The sequence below is a fragment of the Kryptolebias marmoratus genome, linkage group LG14 (genome assembly GCF_001649575.2).
Source record: "Kryptolebias marmoratus isolate JLee-2015 linkage group LG14, ASM164957v2, whole genome shotgun sequence".
Taxonomy (NCBI): domain Eukaryota; kingdom Metazoa; phylum Chordata; class Actinopteri; order Cyprinodontiformes; family Rivulidae; genus Kryptolebias; species Kryptolebias marmoratus.
Window position 1 is genome coordinate 23,987,003 of NC_051443.1, and position 20,380 is coordinate 24,007,382.

At 46.2% G+C, this 20,380-nt stretch overlaps 1 protein-coding gene across 2 annotated transcripts in view; it reads right to left on the reverse strand.

Annotated features, from left to right (window-relative positions):
* The window catches only part of whrna (whirlin a), a 159,967-nt gene that overhangs the window by 17,245 nt on the left and 122,342 nt on the right, over window positions 1-20,380 (reverse strand). For both annotated transcript variants that reach the window (XM_025007874.2, XM_037979504.1), the window contains 2 exons: window positions 10,406-10,618; window positions 7,674-7,889 (listed from right to left, as the gene is read on the reverse strand). In XM_025007874.2, coding sequence (XP_024863642.1) covers window positions 7,674-7,889; window positions 10,406-10,618 — 429 coding nt within the window. The remainder of the gene's footprint in view (window positions 1-7,673; window positions 7,890-10,405; window positions 10,619-20,380) is intronic.

The window sequence follows — 20,380 nt, forward strand, 5'->3', positions numbered from 1 at the left end:
TAAAATAAGAAAAATCTAGTTATTTCCATGAAGTGTCCAGAAAGAGGTGTTGTTCAGCTTGTAGGGCACCACAACTGCTTCCACCCACCTCCATCATCATCATCATATGAAATAACTTTTTGTCACAACAAAAAATAGTGGCTGGTGGACAAAATTTTTAATTTCCACCCCTGGCTACTACCACACCAAACTGTACCTGAATGTGGACTCTGATCGACTCTGGAAGCAAACCGGCGGCAGACGTCCAGTTTAATTGAAATCCATCCAGTTTCACATGAGATATTTTGCTAACAGAGAGGGTAACCACCGACCAATGACGCCACGGTTGAGCACGTGTTGTGATTGAGTCTCAGCTACGACTACGACAAATTTTTAGGATTTTTGTGTTCACATCAATCAGCTGGCTGCGCCGGCCATCTTGAATTGGGTAATCTGTTGTAGACGTACGTTCGGTGACGACTTCCTGAAAGTTTAACGGATTTTCCGCACTATAAGGCGCATTAAGCGAAACAAAACGGCGCCCTCGTCTTTTCGGAGGATACTGCAGTGACATTAAGGCCCGCACAGACTCGGGCGTGCTTCACGCCGCGCGGACGTCGAGGCGGACACGTCCACGCAAAGATCTCGGCCCGGTCCCAATCCTCGCCCTTCCACCCTCCGTGAAGCGTGGACTCAGCGCAGGTTACAAGCGTGCAGACATTGGAGAATCGGGACAGTGCGGGTTACATCATCGACCTGCGCCTCTGCGTCGTAACTGCGACGTCCAACATGGCCGACCGGTCCATGTTTTGGTATTTGAAGAAGGTGCCAGTACAGTCACACCTGTACAGCAGAGTGAAACAAGAATTATTTAAATATTTAACATTTAAAAACTGATTTTTTCGTGACAGATGCAGCTCGCTCCGTCACCGCCGCCATATTTCTGCCGTTTAATTCAAAACCCTTTCATTGTCAATAAAGATAATAACAAAATATAATCAGAACGTCACATGCAGCGATGTATTGTGGGTAAGTCCGCCTGGTTGCGGGCTTAGCCGAAGGCCGGATGTGGTACACGAAGGGGGCGGGGCTAAGGATCACTTCCAGACCCTTCAGCGTGAACGCGCATTTGAAGGACACGAGGGTGGAAGTGCGAGGATCAGGGCCGTGCCCGGCGAGAAACGGCGTTCACGTCGAGCTGTTCCGTATGCGACACCAACTCGGGTGAGAATCGGCGCCGGCGTGCAGAAACGGGGCGACAGGCTCCTTCTTTTCCTCTGTTGTTTTAAAGCTAAGAGGCGAGCGATCTCTTCCTCCTCGTCCGGAGACGCCATGACTGGAATTTGTCACGGGAGAGTCTGAACGCTCGAGTACGAAGCCTCCGCCGTCCGCCCGAGTCTGTGGGGGCCTGATGCTGCGAGACATCACAACTTCTTCCATATATAAGGCGCTCCGTCGTTTTTTGAGAAAACTGAAGGCTTTTAATTTCGCCTTATAGTCCGGAAAACACGGTAATTAAAATCCATCCAGTGGCTCTTGAGGTGTGTTGCTAAAACGACAAACAAACGAACCGAGGCAAAAACATGATCGCCCTTCTGGGGCGACGATAAAAAGGGAAACGGCGTCGCTTCCGTTAACGTTTCTCTGTTAAGTGAGATGCAAGCCAAGACGCCGAGGACACACACACATAAAGCCATCACGTTTCCTCTCAGAAGCGAAAACGCACACGCTGTGAAATCAATACAGAACCATCGACCCGGTTCAGAGCAGGCCTCGGAGGCCCGGTCCCGGCGGCGTGGCAGAACTGCGAGCGATTTCAGAGTTCACGGGGTAAAAACAAAAAATCCGCCGCCCTCCATACGGCTTAATTAGCCCTCTACCGTCCAATCCAATCATCACATTTATCACAGGAGCCAATCGACTTTCCACGAGCCGAGCCGCTGCTCTGCACTGTAAGCAGCACCACAGGTCGGGTTCTGTTCGGATCCGGAGGTCCAGAGCGAACGCATGAAGCCAGTCAGGGCAAAACTGCTGAGTCAGCGTTCAGGTGATTTATCTTTTTTTTTTGTTTTTCTGGATTAAATACTTCTGCGTGCTTACAGCTACTTCAGCTCTTCGGGTGTCCAAATGTTCCAGACGCCACAGCTACGGCTCCATTTTTGTAGCTTTTTGAATTATTTAACTTTATTTACATTTTCTCCTCTCAGAGAAATACACTCAGATCCAAACCCTCAGAAATCTTCAGCTGACTTGATTTATTTTCAGCTTTTCTCTTCTGCTTTACCTGTTCTAGAGTTTAGCTGCCATTTTCTGTCATCTAGCATTCGGCTGCAGTTTTCTTTATTCCAGCATTCGGCTGCCTTTCCCTCACATTTTAGCTTGTATCTACAGCTTTGTTCATTTTAGTTTCTAGTTTTTGCTGGTTTTAGCTTCTAGCTACCACTCTGCTGGTTTTAGCTTCTAGCTGCCACTCTGCTGTTTTTAGCTTCTAGCTACCATTTAGCTGGTTATGGCTTCTAGCTACAAATCTGCTGGTTTTAGCCTCTAGCTACCACTCTGCTGGTTTTAGCCTCTAGCTAACACTTTGCTGGTTTTAGCCTCTAGCTACAAATATGCTGGTTTTAGCCTCTAGCTACAAATATGCTGGTTTTAGCCTCTAGCTGCCACTCTGCTGGTTTTAGCCTCTAGCTGCCACTCTGCTGGTTTTAGCCTCTAGCTACAAATCTGCTGTTTTTAGCTTCTAGCTACCATTTAGCTGGTTATAGCTTCTAGCTACCACTCAGCTGGTTTTAGCTGTAAATGAGCTGAATTTAGTTTTGTTCTGATTATTCTAAATGTAATTCGGCTGCAGCTCCTCTGACAAACTTCAGCTGTCATTCGGCTCTCAGTTTCCACAGAAGATGCAGATTTTCTCTCGTGTTGTTTTTCTGGATTCTGCAGCTGTAAAACCAGGCGAGTGGATTTTTATTTATTCATTTTTTTTGGTCTCTTGTCAAATGTGCCAAGCGGCTGACAGGAAGCTGCAAGCTTTTTTTTTTTTTGTTTCACTCCTGTTTGTAGTCCGACCGGCTCCTCGCGCTTTTAGCTGAGGGCGTGATTATATAAACCCGCCGCCGTCTGATCTGACACGCAGCTGGATCGAACGCGGCTCGTTTTATCGAAGCAACTTCTGACAAATTTATTGTTTAAAAAATAAAAAATAAAAAATCGGCGTGTGGGTTCATTGGTATGCATCCGGATTCACACCTGGCTCCGAGTGGTTCAGAAATCCGCCAGAACCCACCCAGCTCTCTAATCTGCTTCGTGCAGCAGTGGTAGCAATCACCCGTGGGTCCAAAAACAGCCGAAACGACGCGCACAGAGGCAGGATGCAGGCCGGCGCGCACGCTGTCACTCTAATAGACAGTATGCAAATGCTGCTTCTCAGAGGGGGAAAGTAGAAGGGAAGGCTAAATCCATCTGAGGAATCTGAATGAGAAGGACCGTTCGGCTGATAAATCTGCAGACAGTCGACAGCTTATCTCTGCTGTCGGCTCAGTCCGTGTGTGTGTGCGATCGCCGACCTTCAGCCAAACAAACATTTACATGTGTTTAGATTTAGAACGGGCCGATACGTTTCTGTTTAAGCTCTTCCGCAAATAAGGAGCGCGGTATAAACGAAGGCAATCAGCATAAATCGCAGATGGTCAAATGGCCATTTTTAAAACCGGCGTCCAACCTTTCAGCCGGACAAAGACCCAATCAAACATGTCGCCGTTTCTGCGTATTTACAGACTGGCTTTAATAACAGAAGGCGGGAAGATTGCCGACCCCATCGCATTTTACTGAGATTAAAGAGCTGGTCGGGGCGGCAGTCGAAAGGCTTCGTCATACTCCACAAGACGAAGAAGTCGGTTTGTGGTCACGCACACGCCTTCCATCGTCCACGAGACACTCGGACCAGGATCCAGAACAGCGAGGGACTCGTGTCACGAGGTCGGAGCCGACTTCGTGACTTCTCATGGAGGATGGAAAGACATTAGGGATGCTTTTCAGAGCTCTAGTTAACAGAACGGGGCGGCACGGTGGTGCAGTGGTTAGCAAGAAGGTTGCAGGTTCACTTCCCAGCCTGGAGCCTTTCTGGGTGGAGTTTACATGTTCTCCCTTTGTGCTCCGGGAACTCCGGTTTCCACCCACAGACCAAAAACATGGATTTCAGGTTAATTGGTAACTGTAAAATGTCCCTAGGTGTGACTGATTGTCTTCTATGTGTCCCTGTGATGGACTGGAGACCTGTCCAGGGTGCCCCCCCCCCCGCGGCTGGAGACCCGAGACCCGGAAAGGAGAAGCAGGTAAAGAAAATGGACGGATGGATCAGAGAACACAAGAAGCCAAAAAGACGAGCCAAGATGGGAACTAAATAAAGAACGGGTCACAGAATCAAAAAAAAGGGGGTGGAGTTTAGCTCTGTGTCACGTACAAAATGTCTGCCTGATAGATCTAACTGTAAACCCTGCCAGGCGCATCACACCCTCGAGCCGTGACGCTGGTTTACCCGCTTCAGCTCTGTGACTACCTTGTGTGGCAGATCGGAGGCGTTACAGCGACGATTAACTGAGGCACGAAACAAGGTAGTCACAGAACTGAAACGGTTGGTGTGTGTAAGGTAAAGAAAAAGGACGGACGGACGGTTCAGAGAACACAAGAAGCCGAAAAGACGAGCCATGATGGGAACTAAATAAAGAACGGGTCACAGAATCAAAAAAAGGGGGTGGAGTTTAGCTCTGTGTCGCGTATAAAATGTCTGCCAACCGAAAATAGCTCCGACCGTTAACCCTGCCAGACGCATCACACCCTCGAGCCGTGACGCTGGTTTACCCTTACACGCATTAACCGCCTCAGTGGCAGATCGGAGGCGTTACAGCTAAACAAGGTAGTCACAGAACTGAAACGGTTGGTGTGTGTAAAGGTAAGCTGGTGTCAAACTTGAGTGTCTGTCACCAACTTTAGAATTTCGTTCAATTTTAACTTAACCATCTATGAATAATTTAGATGTTTATCTTTTTAAGCCCCCAAAAAAAGCTCATTGTGATTATTTAACCCAAAACTCTGAAATCACATGATCTTATTTAACATTTATAATAAATATAAACATATTTTTACCACATAGTTCTAATTTATGGGCGGTAATTCGTCAATCGGAACGGGAAAAAGTGGAAACATCTTCGAAAAGGAAAAGAAAATGGAAAACGCCACATAATTATGACAGCAGAAATCCAAATAAATAAAACGGACAGGGCCGTAATAATCAGAAACATGGATAATTAAAGACCGGGCTGATTAGAAAAACTAATGTGGTCCGATGAGTCCCAGAAATGAATGAATTCAGATAAGAAACAATCTGAAAATGTGTGTTTCTGCAGCGCTATTATATATTTTACTTTATTGATGCAGCCTTGAACGCCTTGGCAGGAAAAAATAGCTCATTCTGCGAAGTGGCTGCAGCAATTTATAGAAAACATTAAGCTCATTTGGTTGGTGTCACAAACGCATCTCCTGAATGGATTTAATGTAATGACTTTTGTCAAAGTTGCGTTCCAGTAACACTCGAGGCAAAACCGATGGCTGAGAAAAAGGTGCACGCGCTGTAATTATCGATTCAGTTCCTCTGCGGAGAAAAGAACGAGGACAAACGGAGCCGCGCGAGTCAAAAACCTTCACTGCGGGGAGTTTCACAAAGACTAAAAGCGCAACGATTCCGCTCAAAGTTGAGACGGAAGAGAAACAAACGAAGAATGAAAAGCACTGCAAACAAACTCACAGCAAAAAGCCCAAACAGGAGCGAAAGTCGATGTGGTTTTTTTTACGTCACGTCTCCTTTTAGGGAACCCGAGATCTCGTTCTGGAGCGGATTCTGTTTGTGAGGGAAACCATTCGTCATTTTCAGCAGTAAATCCTACCTCCATCATGTCTATCAGCCACAGCAGCCTCTCCTTCGAAGGGGTTTATTGAAGCAAAGCAAAACAAAACATAAAACATCAGCCGGGGAGACGTTTTTCATCTCAACAGGTGGACGAAATGTGTCAACTCTTAAACCTAATATATGGCTGAAAAACCTGCGTGGAAATAAACACGCCAGTTTGAGCCCTGCGGCATAAAACAAAACAATCCTAAAGGCCGAGCGTTCCTTAAAGGAAGGAAGTTCAGCCCAACATCTGTTAAACTGACTAAATTATGGTTATTTTTCTGTCAGCTCAGTCCATTAGTTGAATTGGATCGACTTCGAAAGCTAATCGGTTGTTGGATGTACGTCCAAGCGAGCTCTTCCTGAGACTTTCACTGAATCGGGTGGTGTGGCTCAGGAGACGGGGTCGTACAGAGGTAAAACAGTGTCATAATTCACACTCGTATTTTTGATGCAAACACAAATATATCTTAATTTACAAGTTGCTTCTGGCCTCTGTGTGTGAGCTTTGAGACTTTTTTTTTAAACGGAACGATCAGCAACCAATCAGGTGTCTTACTTATTTCAACCAATCATAAGAACGCACAGCTTACTTCTAAGCCAATCACAGCAAGCTAGTCAAACCGCGCGACTGCCGTTGAAAAGTGAAGGAGAAGAAGCAACAAAAGTAAATTAGTTATTAGGGAATTGTTTCAAAGATCATTTGGGGATATAGTTTTTAGTATCATGTTTAGTTTTTAAGAAGAAAGGGTATTTTGGGAAGAATACTCCAATCCAATCAATAAAAAAACAGAAGAAGAAGAAGAAGAAACACTGTAAAAAATATGAGGAAAAGAGAAAACAGTTACATTTGATTCAGTTGAATTATTCAGAGCCAATTCAAAAAGTAACATCTACCAGATGTTATTTTTCATTTCTTAAAAGTAACCCACTCCATACCAGCAGGTGGCGGTAACGCGCACCTTCAGCTTCTTGCCAACCGCCATCAAACTTTACAAGAAGAAGTAAACCATTAGTTGGACTTCATCACCATCTTACTGAAATTCCCAAGCAAATAGCGTGGTTTGACTGCTTCTTTGTGTTTGTGAATCTTGTTCTGTGCGTTTGTGAATTATGACAGTTTTAGTTCCGTAGGGGCGGCACGGCGACGCAGTGGTTCCAGGTCACATGTTCTCCCCGTACTCGCTCCGGTTTCCTCCCACAGACCAAAAACACGCATGTCAGGTTAACAGGTAACTAAATCAGGGGTCTCCAATACTGGTCCTGGAGGGCCACCATCCTGCATGTTTTACTTGTTCCTCTGCTCCAACACACCTGGTTCGTGGTTAAATCACCTCTTCGTGTCCTGCAGAAGCCTGTTAATCACCCATTGATTTAAATCAGGTGTGTTGGAGCAGAGGAACAAGTAAAACATGCAGGATGGTGGCCCTGAGGACCAGGATTGGCCACCCCTGCTTTAAATGGTGTGAGAAAGTGTGAGCATGAATGGTTGTTTGTCTCCATGTGTCCCTGTGATGGACTGGAGACCTGTCCAGGGTTCATAGCTGGAGACAGGCACCAGCTGCCCGTGACCCGGAAACAGGAAGCGGGTAAAGAAAATGGATGGATGGTTCGTAGATACTGGATAAAGCTTAATGGGAGGAGAGTCAAACAGGCATCAGTTCCGTCCAACAGAAAGTCCGTCAAACCAAAAGTTCCCATCTGAACTAACCCAGAACCAGCCGGATCGGACCAGCCGGATCGGACCTACCCGTGCAGAGCTGAGGGTGGTGTTGGTCATGAAGCTGGCCGAGGAGGAGGTCAGCGTGTCCGGGTACGACACCATGGACAGGGAGTCCGGCTGCACGGTTCCAGCCGGGCCCTGTCGCGCCTTCAGAGCCTGGATCTCCCGTCGGAGCACCATCCCGTCAAACCGCTCCAGGTCCTGGGGAGTGACCAGGCCTCGGACCTCCGACAGCAGAGAAAACTGAGGGGGGGAGAAAATAAGGACTTACCACACGTAGAACCTCTGCTGCGTGTTTTACCAACTAACAATGTGTTATTATCACCTAAAAGTTTTCAAGGTTTGACCACAACATAAGCTGATCCGAGTCTAAAACTCCGGCATGAAAGATGGCAGATTTCTTAAATTTATAAAAAAATCTTTCTCTCCAAGCAGCCAGACTTCTTTCCAGTCCCTTAAAATGGTCCTGATCAGAAGTTCTTTAAGCTTTATGAAGATCTTTTAAAGTTTTCTTTGGATTTTAGCTGTTCAGCCCTCGCACCTGAAGGTAACAGCATATCGTGCACCGTGTGTGGGGTTGGGTTTTTTTTTGCTTTTAAAATGAGGAAAGTGGACAAGTTAAGGACAAAAAAAGAAGTGTCTGGCTTAAAAAGCACCAGCTACAGAAGATTAATAGTATCTGAAAGTCATTTCTTGAACAAATAGGAAACAAATCCAGCAGAAACCTGAGATTCATCATCCTTCAGCTGCTCATTGACTATATGACACGTCTTCAGCTAATAGCTTTTTGGGAATCACCTTGTTGGAGCTAAAATCCTATTTTCTGTCTGTCAAACTTATCTTTGGTGTTTTTCACAGAGTCAGAGAAAAAAAAAAGGGGGGGAGCAAATTGTGTCTTTGTGACAGGCTGCTGGGTCCAAAGAGCCTAAAGATCCAATTTGAAACTGATTTATTGCTAAGTTGTCCGTTATGTGTTGACTCAACTCGAGTTTATCCCTCGAGTTCAGAGCCTTCTTATGCCTGGATGATTCACAAGGCCCAGATAAGTGGCTTAAGGGTTAAGTAGTGAACTAAAAATAGGTCTAAAAGCAGCCAAAGTCTAAAGAAAACCCTTGAGAGAGTTGTAGAAAATACAAAAATAAACCCTTTAAAAACCATTGTCCGAGGCCGTGGTTCTCAAGCGGAACCGGGTGGAACCTTCCCTTCTGGGTCAGGAAGGAGTCTCTGCCTCACGCAGAAGAGTCCAAGTATCTGGGAGTCTTGTTCCTGAGTGATGGATGGGACCTCGTCCGCAGTAACGAGGGGCGTTCCTTCGATGGGCGGCGGTAAATACGCTGGTGTAGATTCTCAGTCCAGGACACGGTAAATCCGAAACAAGGTGGTAAAGAAAGAGTCGAGTCGAAAGGCGAAACTCTCGATTTATGGGTCAATCTACGGTCCAACCCTCACCTGAGGTCACGAGGTGTGGATCAGGACCGAAAGAACGAGATCCTGGATCCAAGAGGCCGGGCTCAGCCTCAGAGATAAGGTGAGGAGCTCCGTCATCCAGGGGGGAAGCTGCTCCTCCTCGTCGAAAGGAGTCAGCTGAGGTGGTTCATCTGATCAGGACGCCTCCGTTTGGAGGTTTGTCCCACTGGGAAAGGACCTTGAGGCAGACCAGAGGGATTCTGGATCCTCTCTGAACACCTTGAGATCCTCGAGGAGGACCCAGAGAGTCTCTGGGGAGAAGGAGGTCTGGGTTTCTCTCCTGGACCCGACCACGAATAAGCGACAGAAGATGGAGATGGTATATAAACGAGATACACCATTTTCAAATGAGCATCACTGAGCCATTGATGATTTCGTGTCATAAATTCAAGAAAACCTTGTACAGCGACGATTAACTGAGGCACGAAACAAGGTAGTCACAGAACTGAAACGATTGGTGTGTGTAAGGTAAAGAAAATGGACGGACGGATGGATGGTTCGGAGAACACAAGAAGCCGAAAAGACGAGCCAAGATGGGAGCTAAATAAAGAACGGGTCACAGAATCAAAAAAAGGGGGTGGAGTTTAGCTCTGTGTCGCGTATAAAATGTCTGCCGACTGAAAATAGCTCCGACCGTTAACCCTGCCAGACGCATCACACCCTCGAGCCGTGACGCTGGTTTACCCTTACACGCATTAACCGCCTCAGCTCTGTGACTACCTTGTGTGGCAGATCAGAGGCGTTACACCTAAACAAGGTAGTCACAGAACTGAAACGGTTGGTGTGTGTAAAGGTAACCAGGTGTCGAAGCTTGAGTGTCTGTCACCAAGTTTAGAATTTCGTTCAATTTTAACTTAACCATCTATGAATAATTTAGATGTTTATCTTTTCAAGCCCCCAAAAAAAGCTCACTGTGGTTATTTAACCTAAAACTCTTAATTCACATGATTTTATTTAACATTTATAATAAATATAAACATATTTTTACCACATAGTTCTAATTTATGGGCGGTGATTCGTCAATCGGAATGGGAAAAAGTGGAAACATCTTTGAAAAGTAAAAGAAAATGGAAAACGCCATCTTTAATAATCAAATATTGTACACAAGAAATCTGATTTTTCTTTGTTTTTCTTTAAACGTGGAAAGAAGAATCAAGAGTCTTTAAGGAACCAAGGATGATGGAAATCCAAAGTGCAATGGAAAACCCTCCTTGTAATAAATCTCAGGAAGGCTCGGGAAGCTTCAGATCACACGGGCCGAGAGAAAACAGATTCCCTTGCTCGCAGCTCACCTTGGCGTGCGTGTTGAGGAGCTCGAACAGCGCCATGACCAGCTGCTCGATGCCGACGTGCCCGTCCCTGTACTCCTCCACGTAGTAGCCCATGGTCTGGCGCTCCGTCTCCGTCAGCAGGTGCCTCGCCTGCTCCTCCAGCATGGCGCGGGACTGGTTCGCCAGGCTGGACAGGGTCACCTGGGAGCCCGCCACCCCCTTATAAAACCCGGGCTGACGACGATAAAGAGCGGACAAAAATCACAAAACTTTAATTTACTCACAGGTACACAACAGTACGGTGACAGACAAATTACACAAAATAAATACTTTCTCAGATTTCAGTGTTAAATCGGTGACGGTTTGCGGATGACTGTGTTTACTTTACAGTGACCACAGAGGGCCCAATTAGCTTAAAACAACCAGAACAAATAGAAACTGGCCATCCAGCATCCCTGTGATCCACTGTGTCTTTATTGACGGGGATTCTGGCAACCAGTTCATTATAACCTTTAGCCCCTCCCACAGACAGTGGTTTAATAATCTTAAATTAGTTGGTGTTAATAATTTATTTATTTGTTTTATTTAAAATCAGGAGAGCTTAATAACTCGGCGGCTTGCCTGGAGTCACGTCAGTGTGAAGCCAGACAAGTTTGTGTTCAGATAAAAAGTGTCATCAGTTCAGATGTTAGTCTGAATATCATTTATGACAGCAGGTGAGACACTGACTACTTATTACTACATCACACTTCTTTAAGTTGAGTCGTCCTCCTCCATCTACCTCCATGTCCTCTTTAACTGCATCCATACATGTCCTCTTTGTCTCTAACATCCTTCTGTCCCTCCTCCTCTCTAAATTTATCTCCCAGTCCTTCAACCTGTGCTGGACCTCTGATGTCCTCTATTCCTGATCCTGTCCATCCTCGTCCCTCCTGAGGAGAACCTCAACGTCTTCAGCTCTGTCACTTCCTGTTCTGTCTCCAAACCAGACAACATGGCTGCTCTCACCGCTGTCTGTAAACCTTTCCTTTCCTGCCTGGACTCTCTTCTTCACCTCTTTACCACTGTCCCCGTCCTTCTGGACAGTGGAGCCTAAGTCCTTGAAGTCCTCCACCTCTGTGACCTCTGACCTTGTAGCCTCCCTGTTCCACCTGCCTCCACCTCTCCAGGTTCTCCTCCACCTGTTCCCTGTTCTCCCCGCAGATCACGATGTCCTCTGCAGACATCAGAGTCCTGGATGTCCTGTTAGCGTCTGTCCATCAGCAGATTAAACAGGAAGGAGCTCAGAGCCGATCCTTGAGGCACTCCCACCTCCACCTCACCACTGTCCTGCTGTCCTCATACATGTCCTGCTGTCCTCATACACGTCCTGCTGTCCTCATACCTGTCCTGCTGTCCTCATGCATGTCCTGCTGTCCTCATACATGTCCTTCTGTCCTCACACAAGTCCTGCTGTCCTCATACCTGTCCTTCTGTCCTCACACAAGTCCTGCTGTCCTCATACCTGTCCTTCTGTCCTCATACATGTCCTGCTGTCCTCACACATGTCCTGTTCATAACTACTCCACACAAAACACAAACCCTACAAAAATCTTTTTTGAGGAGTTGAGGGGACAGGATTAGGACAGAATATTAAAGGAACAAATGTTTAGCACAACAAAAACACAGACAGTGATGGATTTAAGAGGCAGGAAAAAGAAGACCAGTTAATTTTCTGCCGCTCATCCATGTTTGAGTTTGTAGAAAAGGATAAACTGGAGATAACCACAAAGGCCTTAAAGTGGAAAAGGAGAGGGTTAATTGTAAAAAACAAACATAATGAACAGAAACAAAAAAGGACAAATTGTTCCCACTTCATTTTATATAAATTCTCACTTTTGTTCCATTTTCCTGCTGTTCTGCCATCCATTATCATTAATGCTTTGTGGGACTAACGCCACAGCTTGCAGCAGGACAGAAGCTGTGATGTTCTCACATGTGGGCAGCAGTGGGTTTTTTTTTTTTGCTGTTACAGCTGTCACCGTCGCACCAGCTGGCTTCTCTGTCATCCAGAAGCACTTGAAAAAACTTCCGAGCTGTCAATATCGCTCCTCAGCTCTGTATCTGCTCCAGTTTCTCCCCCCTTCACTGTCTGCTCCTCTTTTCCTTTTTTCAGTTTTCTGCTCGCCTCTGAGCAGCTATTCTTTAATTAACGCCTTAATCAAAGACGCCACTTCAAAGTCACAGCTTCAGGGGCTGCGCCTGCACGAGTTTCTAACCACAAAACAACAAAGAGAAACACGCCTGGCACGCTTCTTCCACCTCCTCTTCAGCTCCCGCTCACATTTAACAGTTTGCATTATCAGCTGGTCTGAGCCGAGCCAAAAGATTCGACATGCCCAAGGTGAATTGAGCCACTACCGCGCCTGAATCCTAATAGCTGCAGTGCTCGCAACGAGGATTTCTATAAAAGCCTCCCTGTCCTGGTTACTCAACTCGAAAGTGCAGCGGAGTGGCGTGACGGGACCACGCAAGCCCAACCGGAGAGCGGTTCGACGCCCTGACGGAGCAAAACACCTGGCGTTACCTGCTAACGAAGTCTCAACAACATCCAGAACAAGCAGTTCCATCGCTGAGCTCGTTTATTGTCTGGATTCGTTTAAGTGCCAAAATATGCCGACTGACCTTTTGTAATTCTTACGTCGGCCGTTTTTAGCGGGCCTTCTGGTACCATTTATGCCCCTTTTCCACCGCCTCTAAAGGTCCCGGCTCCACTCTACTCGGCTCGCTTTGCGCACGTTTACATCTGCATTTTTTCGAGGCCGGTCCCTGCTTCTTTGGTCCCTGCTTCGGAGCAGGGCCAGCCGGGTGGGCGGAGCAAGCTTAGCTCCTGTTCACTCATTGGTCGTGGGTGTGACCAGATGCGAGCATAAAGAGCGAAGGTAGGAATATAAACAACAGCGTTAGCTTACCCTGCAACGTTTCTGCCATCTGTCCCCCAGCTGAAGGCGCTGTAAAGCCTGAAATCTCCGGCGGATAACAGCTGTCCTACTCCATCCAGAGCATTTCTTCCACTGCACCTCTCTTCCTGAAGTCTCAGGAGAATCCCCATAAGTTTAAAAAACAGCAACAACACAGGGCCGACGTTGACCATAGCGCTTCCGTTGTTTCCACAAATGGCGCCAAGTTTCGGTAGCGCACCCCCCCGTGCTGCGGCCCCGCCCCCCGCAACACGAGGAGGCGTTCCTCTGCTACCGACCAAACTGGCCCGTGTGAACGCGATGCGTTCTTTATCGAGCCGAGTGGAGTAGAGCCGGACTTCTGAATTAGAGCCCGTGGAAAAGGGGCATTAGTTTAGTTCTGTACACTTAGTTTTGTTTAGTTTATCTTAGCTCATATTTTAGATATTGTTAGATTCCTAACTGTTGTTTAGTTCAGCTTTAACTTTACCATGACTTTACTTTAGCTACTATTTTGCTCACGTTTAGATATGTTTGGTTTCATGATTTTATTGAGATTATCCCATATTCCATTTAGATTACACATGATTGATGTGTTTTCCTTTTTTTTGTGTGTGTTTCATTATGTACGGATTCTGTTTTTGTTTCGCTTTGGATCGCCTTGTTGCTGAAAAGTGCTACATGAATAAATCTCGCTTCGCTTCGATCCGATGCCAAACAAACGACAACGAAAAGCAAATCATCTGAAGTTTGAGTTGAGTCTCAGGCGCATCTCTGGTCCACACAGCAGTTGACGTTCTTTACCAATCGGGCAGAAAACTGTGATCCCCTCATGGATACGACTCATTACAAGCATGAGCTCCACACAACCCTGGACGGGATGAAGCTGCGTTTCAGAAAACATCGTTATAAATCAGGGGTTGCAACATGAGTCACGGTTCAGGGTCACGGTTCGATACAACACAAATAAATAAATGCCACATCCTATTTTCTTGCCCCCTTATTACTTCTGAACAGATATAACCGTCCAGGAAGCAGAGGCAGGAAAACACACTACCCTCGTTCGTGAGGTGGCTGGAAGGTCACATACGTCAAGGTAGGATTTATAAACCGGTAACCTCACTATTTAATTTAATACATTGTTGTATTTTTAAGGCTCCGTCATCCTCCATGAGAAGAACTCCCGGGAAGCTCCTCCCTCCTCCTACAGCGTTAAAACAGGATTCTTCCCGCCGATTCTTCTAACAGCCTCCAGCGGAGCAGCAGAAGCAAAATGGCTCCGTTAAAGCTCATAAACACGCCCACAACGACTCCTGACCAATCACGCGACACTTGGAGCTGGGAGAAACGGTTTGGCTCGGGGCCTCGAGTCGAGAGGGGGGGGTGGACGAAGCTGCTAGGAGAACAAAACAACGCAATTTTCGCCGTGCGACCACAAGGCTGAGCGCCGACTTCAGACTTCTCGTGGAGGACGACAGCAGCTTTATTCGTACCATTTGAACCGCATCTCACTGGGCTGCGACTAGCTGTCAAACGGCATTCGTGAGGGAGACTTCACGATGTCCCGTGACCTTCACAGGAATCCTCGATTGTCGACTTTGTCACCATTTTTGAGAGAAGTCGTTCAATTTGTTTGAGAGTTTCCAGCACATCTTACGGCGTCTTACGGTGGGTTTCCAAGCTGTGATTTTTTAAAAACTTGTCATCTAAAATGCCACTACACGGCTCGCTGGTTGCAAACACTCGGTTCAGTTTGACAGGAAGTGAAAATCTGTCCGTTTCCCCTCAATTCTGAGTCGTCAGCTAGTCTCCAACAGCTGCAGCTCAGTGAGATACCGCCTTAAATATGTCCCTATAAACTACGTCATGACCATATTACCAAAGGTTTGAACTGGAATTTGTTTTATATGCAAATAAACCCCTAATCCTCAAAGTTTAGAGTTATTTTCTTTAACAAATCTATCCTAAAGTGAACTTTTTTACAAGTGATAAACGCATACAGCTCAACCAGAAGATTTCTTGCTCGTGTACAGGATTGAGATGATGCTTACACATCCAAATATTAATCTTGACGATCTCTATGAATGTACTTCCGACCCATATTTTGCTCTTAAGATCTATTGAAAAAGCTGCAGCTTTCTGCTCCTTCGGCTGAGCCGGTGAGGAGTTCTGCGTCGGCACGTTTCAATCTTCATCTTTCAGACGGGGCACGCCGCAGTTGTCCCCCGAATCGATTCGTTGGCGGGCTAAACGACGGGCGAGAACGCAGCCTTATATCTGGGCTCTAATCGGCCTTTAAGCCTATTTGATTCCAACTGATTGAGCAAGAGTTTTAATTAAAACTGTTGGAAGTCGACCCTGCTTATCTGTTAGCAAAATATCTCATTAACCACAAAACGGATTTTAATGAGACTCTCAGGAAGCAATCATTGGATGCACATTTGAACTGGAGTCAACACTTTAAGATGGCCGCACAGCTAATTGACCTCCGCCCACTCAGAAATGGCTACACTGTCATCTGTTTTACAGATACAGAGCTAAAGGTTGGTGTTAAAGCAGCTGAGAGTCATTTATAAGACAGAGGCCTCACAGATTGGACCGGATCTTGCCAAACATCACTTTCAAGACTTCACCAAAATGGCTCCAACTGTCATTTCTCAGCAAATTATCATCTTAGTTTCAGACTCTGGCACGAAAGGAAGCAGATGATCTGCACCCTTAAAGCATGAGCAGTCCACTGACCTCAATCTGCTGAGATCTCGATGTTTGACAGACAAAAACAAGGTTTTCCCTCGTTATCCGCCGACGTCTCCCAACATTAATTTGCTCCGGATCAGCCGCCGAATTGTGGTCGGGGGAAAACAAATGATTGAGAATCGTTGTGTGACCTATCCTTTATTAATTAGCTTATCCGTCTGCGTTGGCCTTTAGGCTGCGATTACAGCAGGCGGCGGGGGAGTTGAAGGGCAAATATCGTGTCTGCCGGGATAAAGAGAGGAAGATACAAACGTCCCCGCTTGTTTAAGCAGCGCGATCACCTGCAGACCGCTGTGAGAGGAAATAAATATTTATGCTGATGATGCTGCCACGGCGGGAGGTTAGGTTAGGGGGGTTTCGGCTGCCAGGCTCACATGGAGCGGTGAGTTATCACCTTCCTGCTTTCTGCTGAGCCCCAAAGCTCTCACGCTATATATCTCCCCCCCTCTTAATGCCCTCAGACTCTATCATGCGAGCAGAGAAGGAGCCTCTTCATCGGCACGCACTGTACGGCTTACTCCGAGCCCGTTTGCCTCCTCATCAGTTATCACCTTTCCCTGCGCTCCGACAGAAAGCTTTTCATGTCCTCGGAATCTTCTTATGGATTTTCTAAAGCGGCTGCAGAGCGGGTCAATGTCTACAGAAGAGTTCAGTGACATTAAACAGACCCTCCAGGATTTCTTGATGTTGCGATCGCAACTATTAACACAAAATCAAGCAAACCCCGTGAAATCGCAACTTTTTGCAACTTTAACCCAATATTTATTGTTTCTAAAGTGATTCGCCACCGTTTCTGCGGTCTAGTCTCTTCTTTGTGGGTTTGTGTAGCGTGGAATACAAAATAACCCCAAATAACTCAGGAAGAAGACACGTGACGTCACTTCCTGTTAACATCAGAATGCCGGGAGCGTGCAGGAGCAGCGACCGAAGCCAAAATGTGCGCTAATGCTTCACATTTGCCCACAAAGATTTCAGCAAACCAGTTTCCTCCCCAGCTGCAGCTGTTTTGCACGTCCTGCAGTGTAATCATGGAACATAAACGCATCGACAAACACTTTGTGTCTGCAAAACATGTGAGGAGAGCTGCAGACCAGGGACAATCCAGAAATGCTCATGAATGTCAATTTAGAAGCTATCAAAGTTCTCAAATAAAGCACCTTTTGAGAATGTCAATGTTTGTTGGGAATTATCTTACAAAACTAGGAAGGATTTTTGGTTTAGATATTAAAAGTTATGGTTGTTTATTGGTTTTAGTAAAAAAAAAAAAAAAAAAGCAACTTTTAGGAAATCCCTGGAGGGATTGAATTAAAGCAACTACAATAAAATAATTGAAATTAAAAAAAAAAAAACAGCTCAAGAACGTTAAAGATCACAGGAAACTTTCAGGCCATTAACGCAATGAAAGGCTGCAGTCGGCATTGATGTTCCGTCATTAAGGTTCTGGTTGGGTTCCAGTTTAGCTCTTCCACACCAATCAGGGAAAAGCATTTCTTTATGGACCCGGGTTTACGTAGGAGGTCCTTGTCATGAGGAAAGATGAACGGTTCCTCCCTAAACAGACGCCATAAACTTTAAAGCTGCTTTGTTCCTCCTCTCCTCCGATTTCCATCCGCTACCTTCACATATAAATACGGCTTACATCAAGAAAATATTCACCACTGATGATGCTGTCGCAAAAAGACACGATTTGTTTCCGTTTATTTATTCGGCGACAGCTCACAAACAAGTCTAAATCGAATCCAACACAGAGTTCAGCTCAATCCGATCCATTATAATCCGGTTCGGTCCAAATACGAGTCAAACCAATAAATCCAAATCCGGTTCAGTTTTAAAACAAATTCTGTGAATTAATATTTATGAAAGCCCAGTTTGTTTAAAGAAAAAGTGAATTAGCAAAGGAAGGCAATAAATGAAACTGAATCAAGCTGAACTGCATCGTTTTAAAAGCAGGAAGGTGTTTAAATCTTCTCCCTGATATCAAAGTTCTTGTTCCCGTCTGAACTTCTGTAAAAACAGAGATCAATGTGCAGAAACGCAACTCATATCTTCATCATCGGAGCTTTCAAACCCATCCTCGGACTTTCATCTCAACGCAGTGAACCGCAAAACAAATCTGAAACACCAAACAATAAGAATAAAATCTAAAAAGGCACGGCTGCTTCACCGGACTGAGACGCTTCAAAGAAGAGGATTTTAAAAAAGAATCTGATACGTTTGGTGAGAGAGAACAGAAGATGAATTCCACCACGAAAAGGATCCCGTCTTATTAGCTCCTCACAGGTACATTTTTCATCATTTGTTGGAGACAGAAAAACAAACAACCCAAAGACGGGGCGGTGTTCCTTCTGTAACTCTTCCTGATTGAACAAGAGTTTAACAACTCGTTACCGGGGGATCCTGGCTCTCGTGGACAAACCTGAGCACTTCTGCAACATTTAGTCCATGGGTGTCCCAATCCTGGTCCTGGAGGACCACCATCCTGCAGGGTTTAGATGTTTCCCTGCAGGTCTTCAAGTTCTGCAGAATCCCTCAAACCAGAGACACGCCTAAAACCTGCAGGACAGTCGTCCTTCTAGACCAGGATTGGACGTTGCTGACTTCCTGGCGTTCCTTCTATCCCTACTTCCAAATATTTGAGTGATTCCATATTTGTTACTAAATGGGACGTCCATTTAGGAAGCTGATACACACGGCTGCTTCGCTCTTTATAATCACCAAACAGCCGTTTCCCTGCTAGCTCTCCACGGGACGCTCGTTTACCTTCACTCTGCTTCATACGCCCAGCTCGGCACGATTCCCTTCTGGCAGCTGTCAAGCTACCATGATGCCACCGCCACGGTTATTACGCCTACGTTGGGTCGTTTCCATGCAGGGCCGTAGCTCCCACTGAGGACACCGAGGTCTTTACTTTATAAAAGACAAAAGACCTGTGTGGAGACTTCGATCCACGAAGAAAGAGTTGGTTTTGTTCAGTGCCGCGTCTCCAACGGACCGCACCGAGTCCAGTTTGCGTTTTGAGTATTTAACTTAAAACTAAAATATCGTACCTTTCGCCAACCATCAAACAAACTTGCGTTGTCGCAAAAACAACAGTCAACAGAAAAGTTTCACCCCCCTTCCCCTCGACCACACCGCCATTAATTGACCAGCGTAGGTGTTGGACCAATCTGCACACCTGTTCACTTTGGCTCCTACAACCTGTATTTGTAAAGCTTCCCCCCACACCCACATAGCGCAACTCATTGCACTTGTTCTCCTGAGAAATTCAGCCTTTTAACCCTTTATATTCCTCCCAAATCCCCAGAAGAACTGGGATGCTCCTACGCCTTTAAGTGGTAGAAACAGAACTCCAGTCATGGTGAAGATGTGTAGAATGGGCTGCAGATCATAGAGCAGGGGTGGGCATTCCTGGTCCTCGAGGGCCAACGTCCTGCATGTTTTCCTTGTTCCTCTGCTCCAACACACCTGCTCTGAATCAGTGGGTGATTAACAGGCTTCTGCAGAACATGAAGAAGCGATTTAAGCACTGAACCAGGTGTGTTGGAGCAGAGGAACGAGGAAAACATGCAGGACGGTGGCCCTCGAGGACCAGGAATCCCCACCCCTGTCATAGAGTCTAAAAATTACTCAAACCTTCGTGGGGTCAAAGTCTCACATCTCCACCGTAACTCAGTCTCCCCTTCGAGTGGCGCCACAAGGCGAGGAGGACTGTCCAGAGCTCCCATAATGCAAAGTGAGCTCTCTCCCTCTCACCTTCCTGTTTTGCTGCCATCAGCTGCTGTCTGTTCCAACTTCCCTCTTATTCTAACACTCCCACACACTCTCTCTCTCTTTGCAAAGTCGCAGGCAAAGTCAGCGGGACAGAAAGTGGTGCAACAACTAACGGCGAGCAAATAAATGACCGCTTACTGCAACAACAAGCTTGTACTGTGATCACTGTGCGCCCCACATTGGGTTTAGAGCAAACAGCTGCAGTCCTGTTGGTAGGTCCCTGAATCTGCAGCGGTTTTGTTTGCCAAAACCTATAGTTTAAATGCAATAAAATCCTTTTAACCAGGACCGTAGCTCCCACTGAGGACCCCGAGGTCCGGACCTCAGTGTTTTATAAAAACATGAATCCAAACAAGGCTTCTGAACGGCGTGGTTCTCTGCGTAGCTCCACCAGTTTCCTGTAGGAGGCGCTGCAACTGTGTGCAGCTGCAGCCAAACTCAATGTCTATGAAGAAGAGCGCAGCTTTGCTACCTTACTGCTAAAATAAAGACCAGAAGAAGAAGAGCACCACTTACAGTGAAACACAAC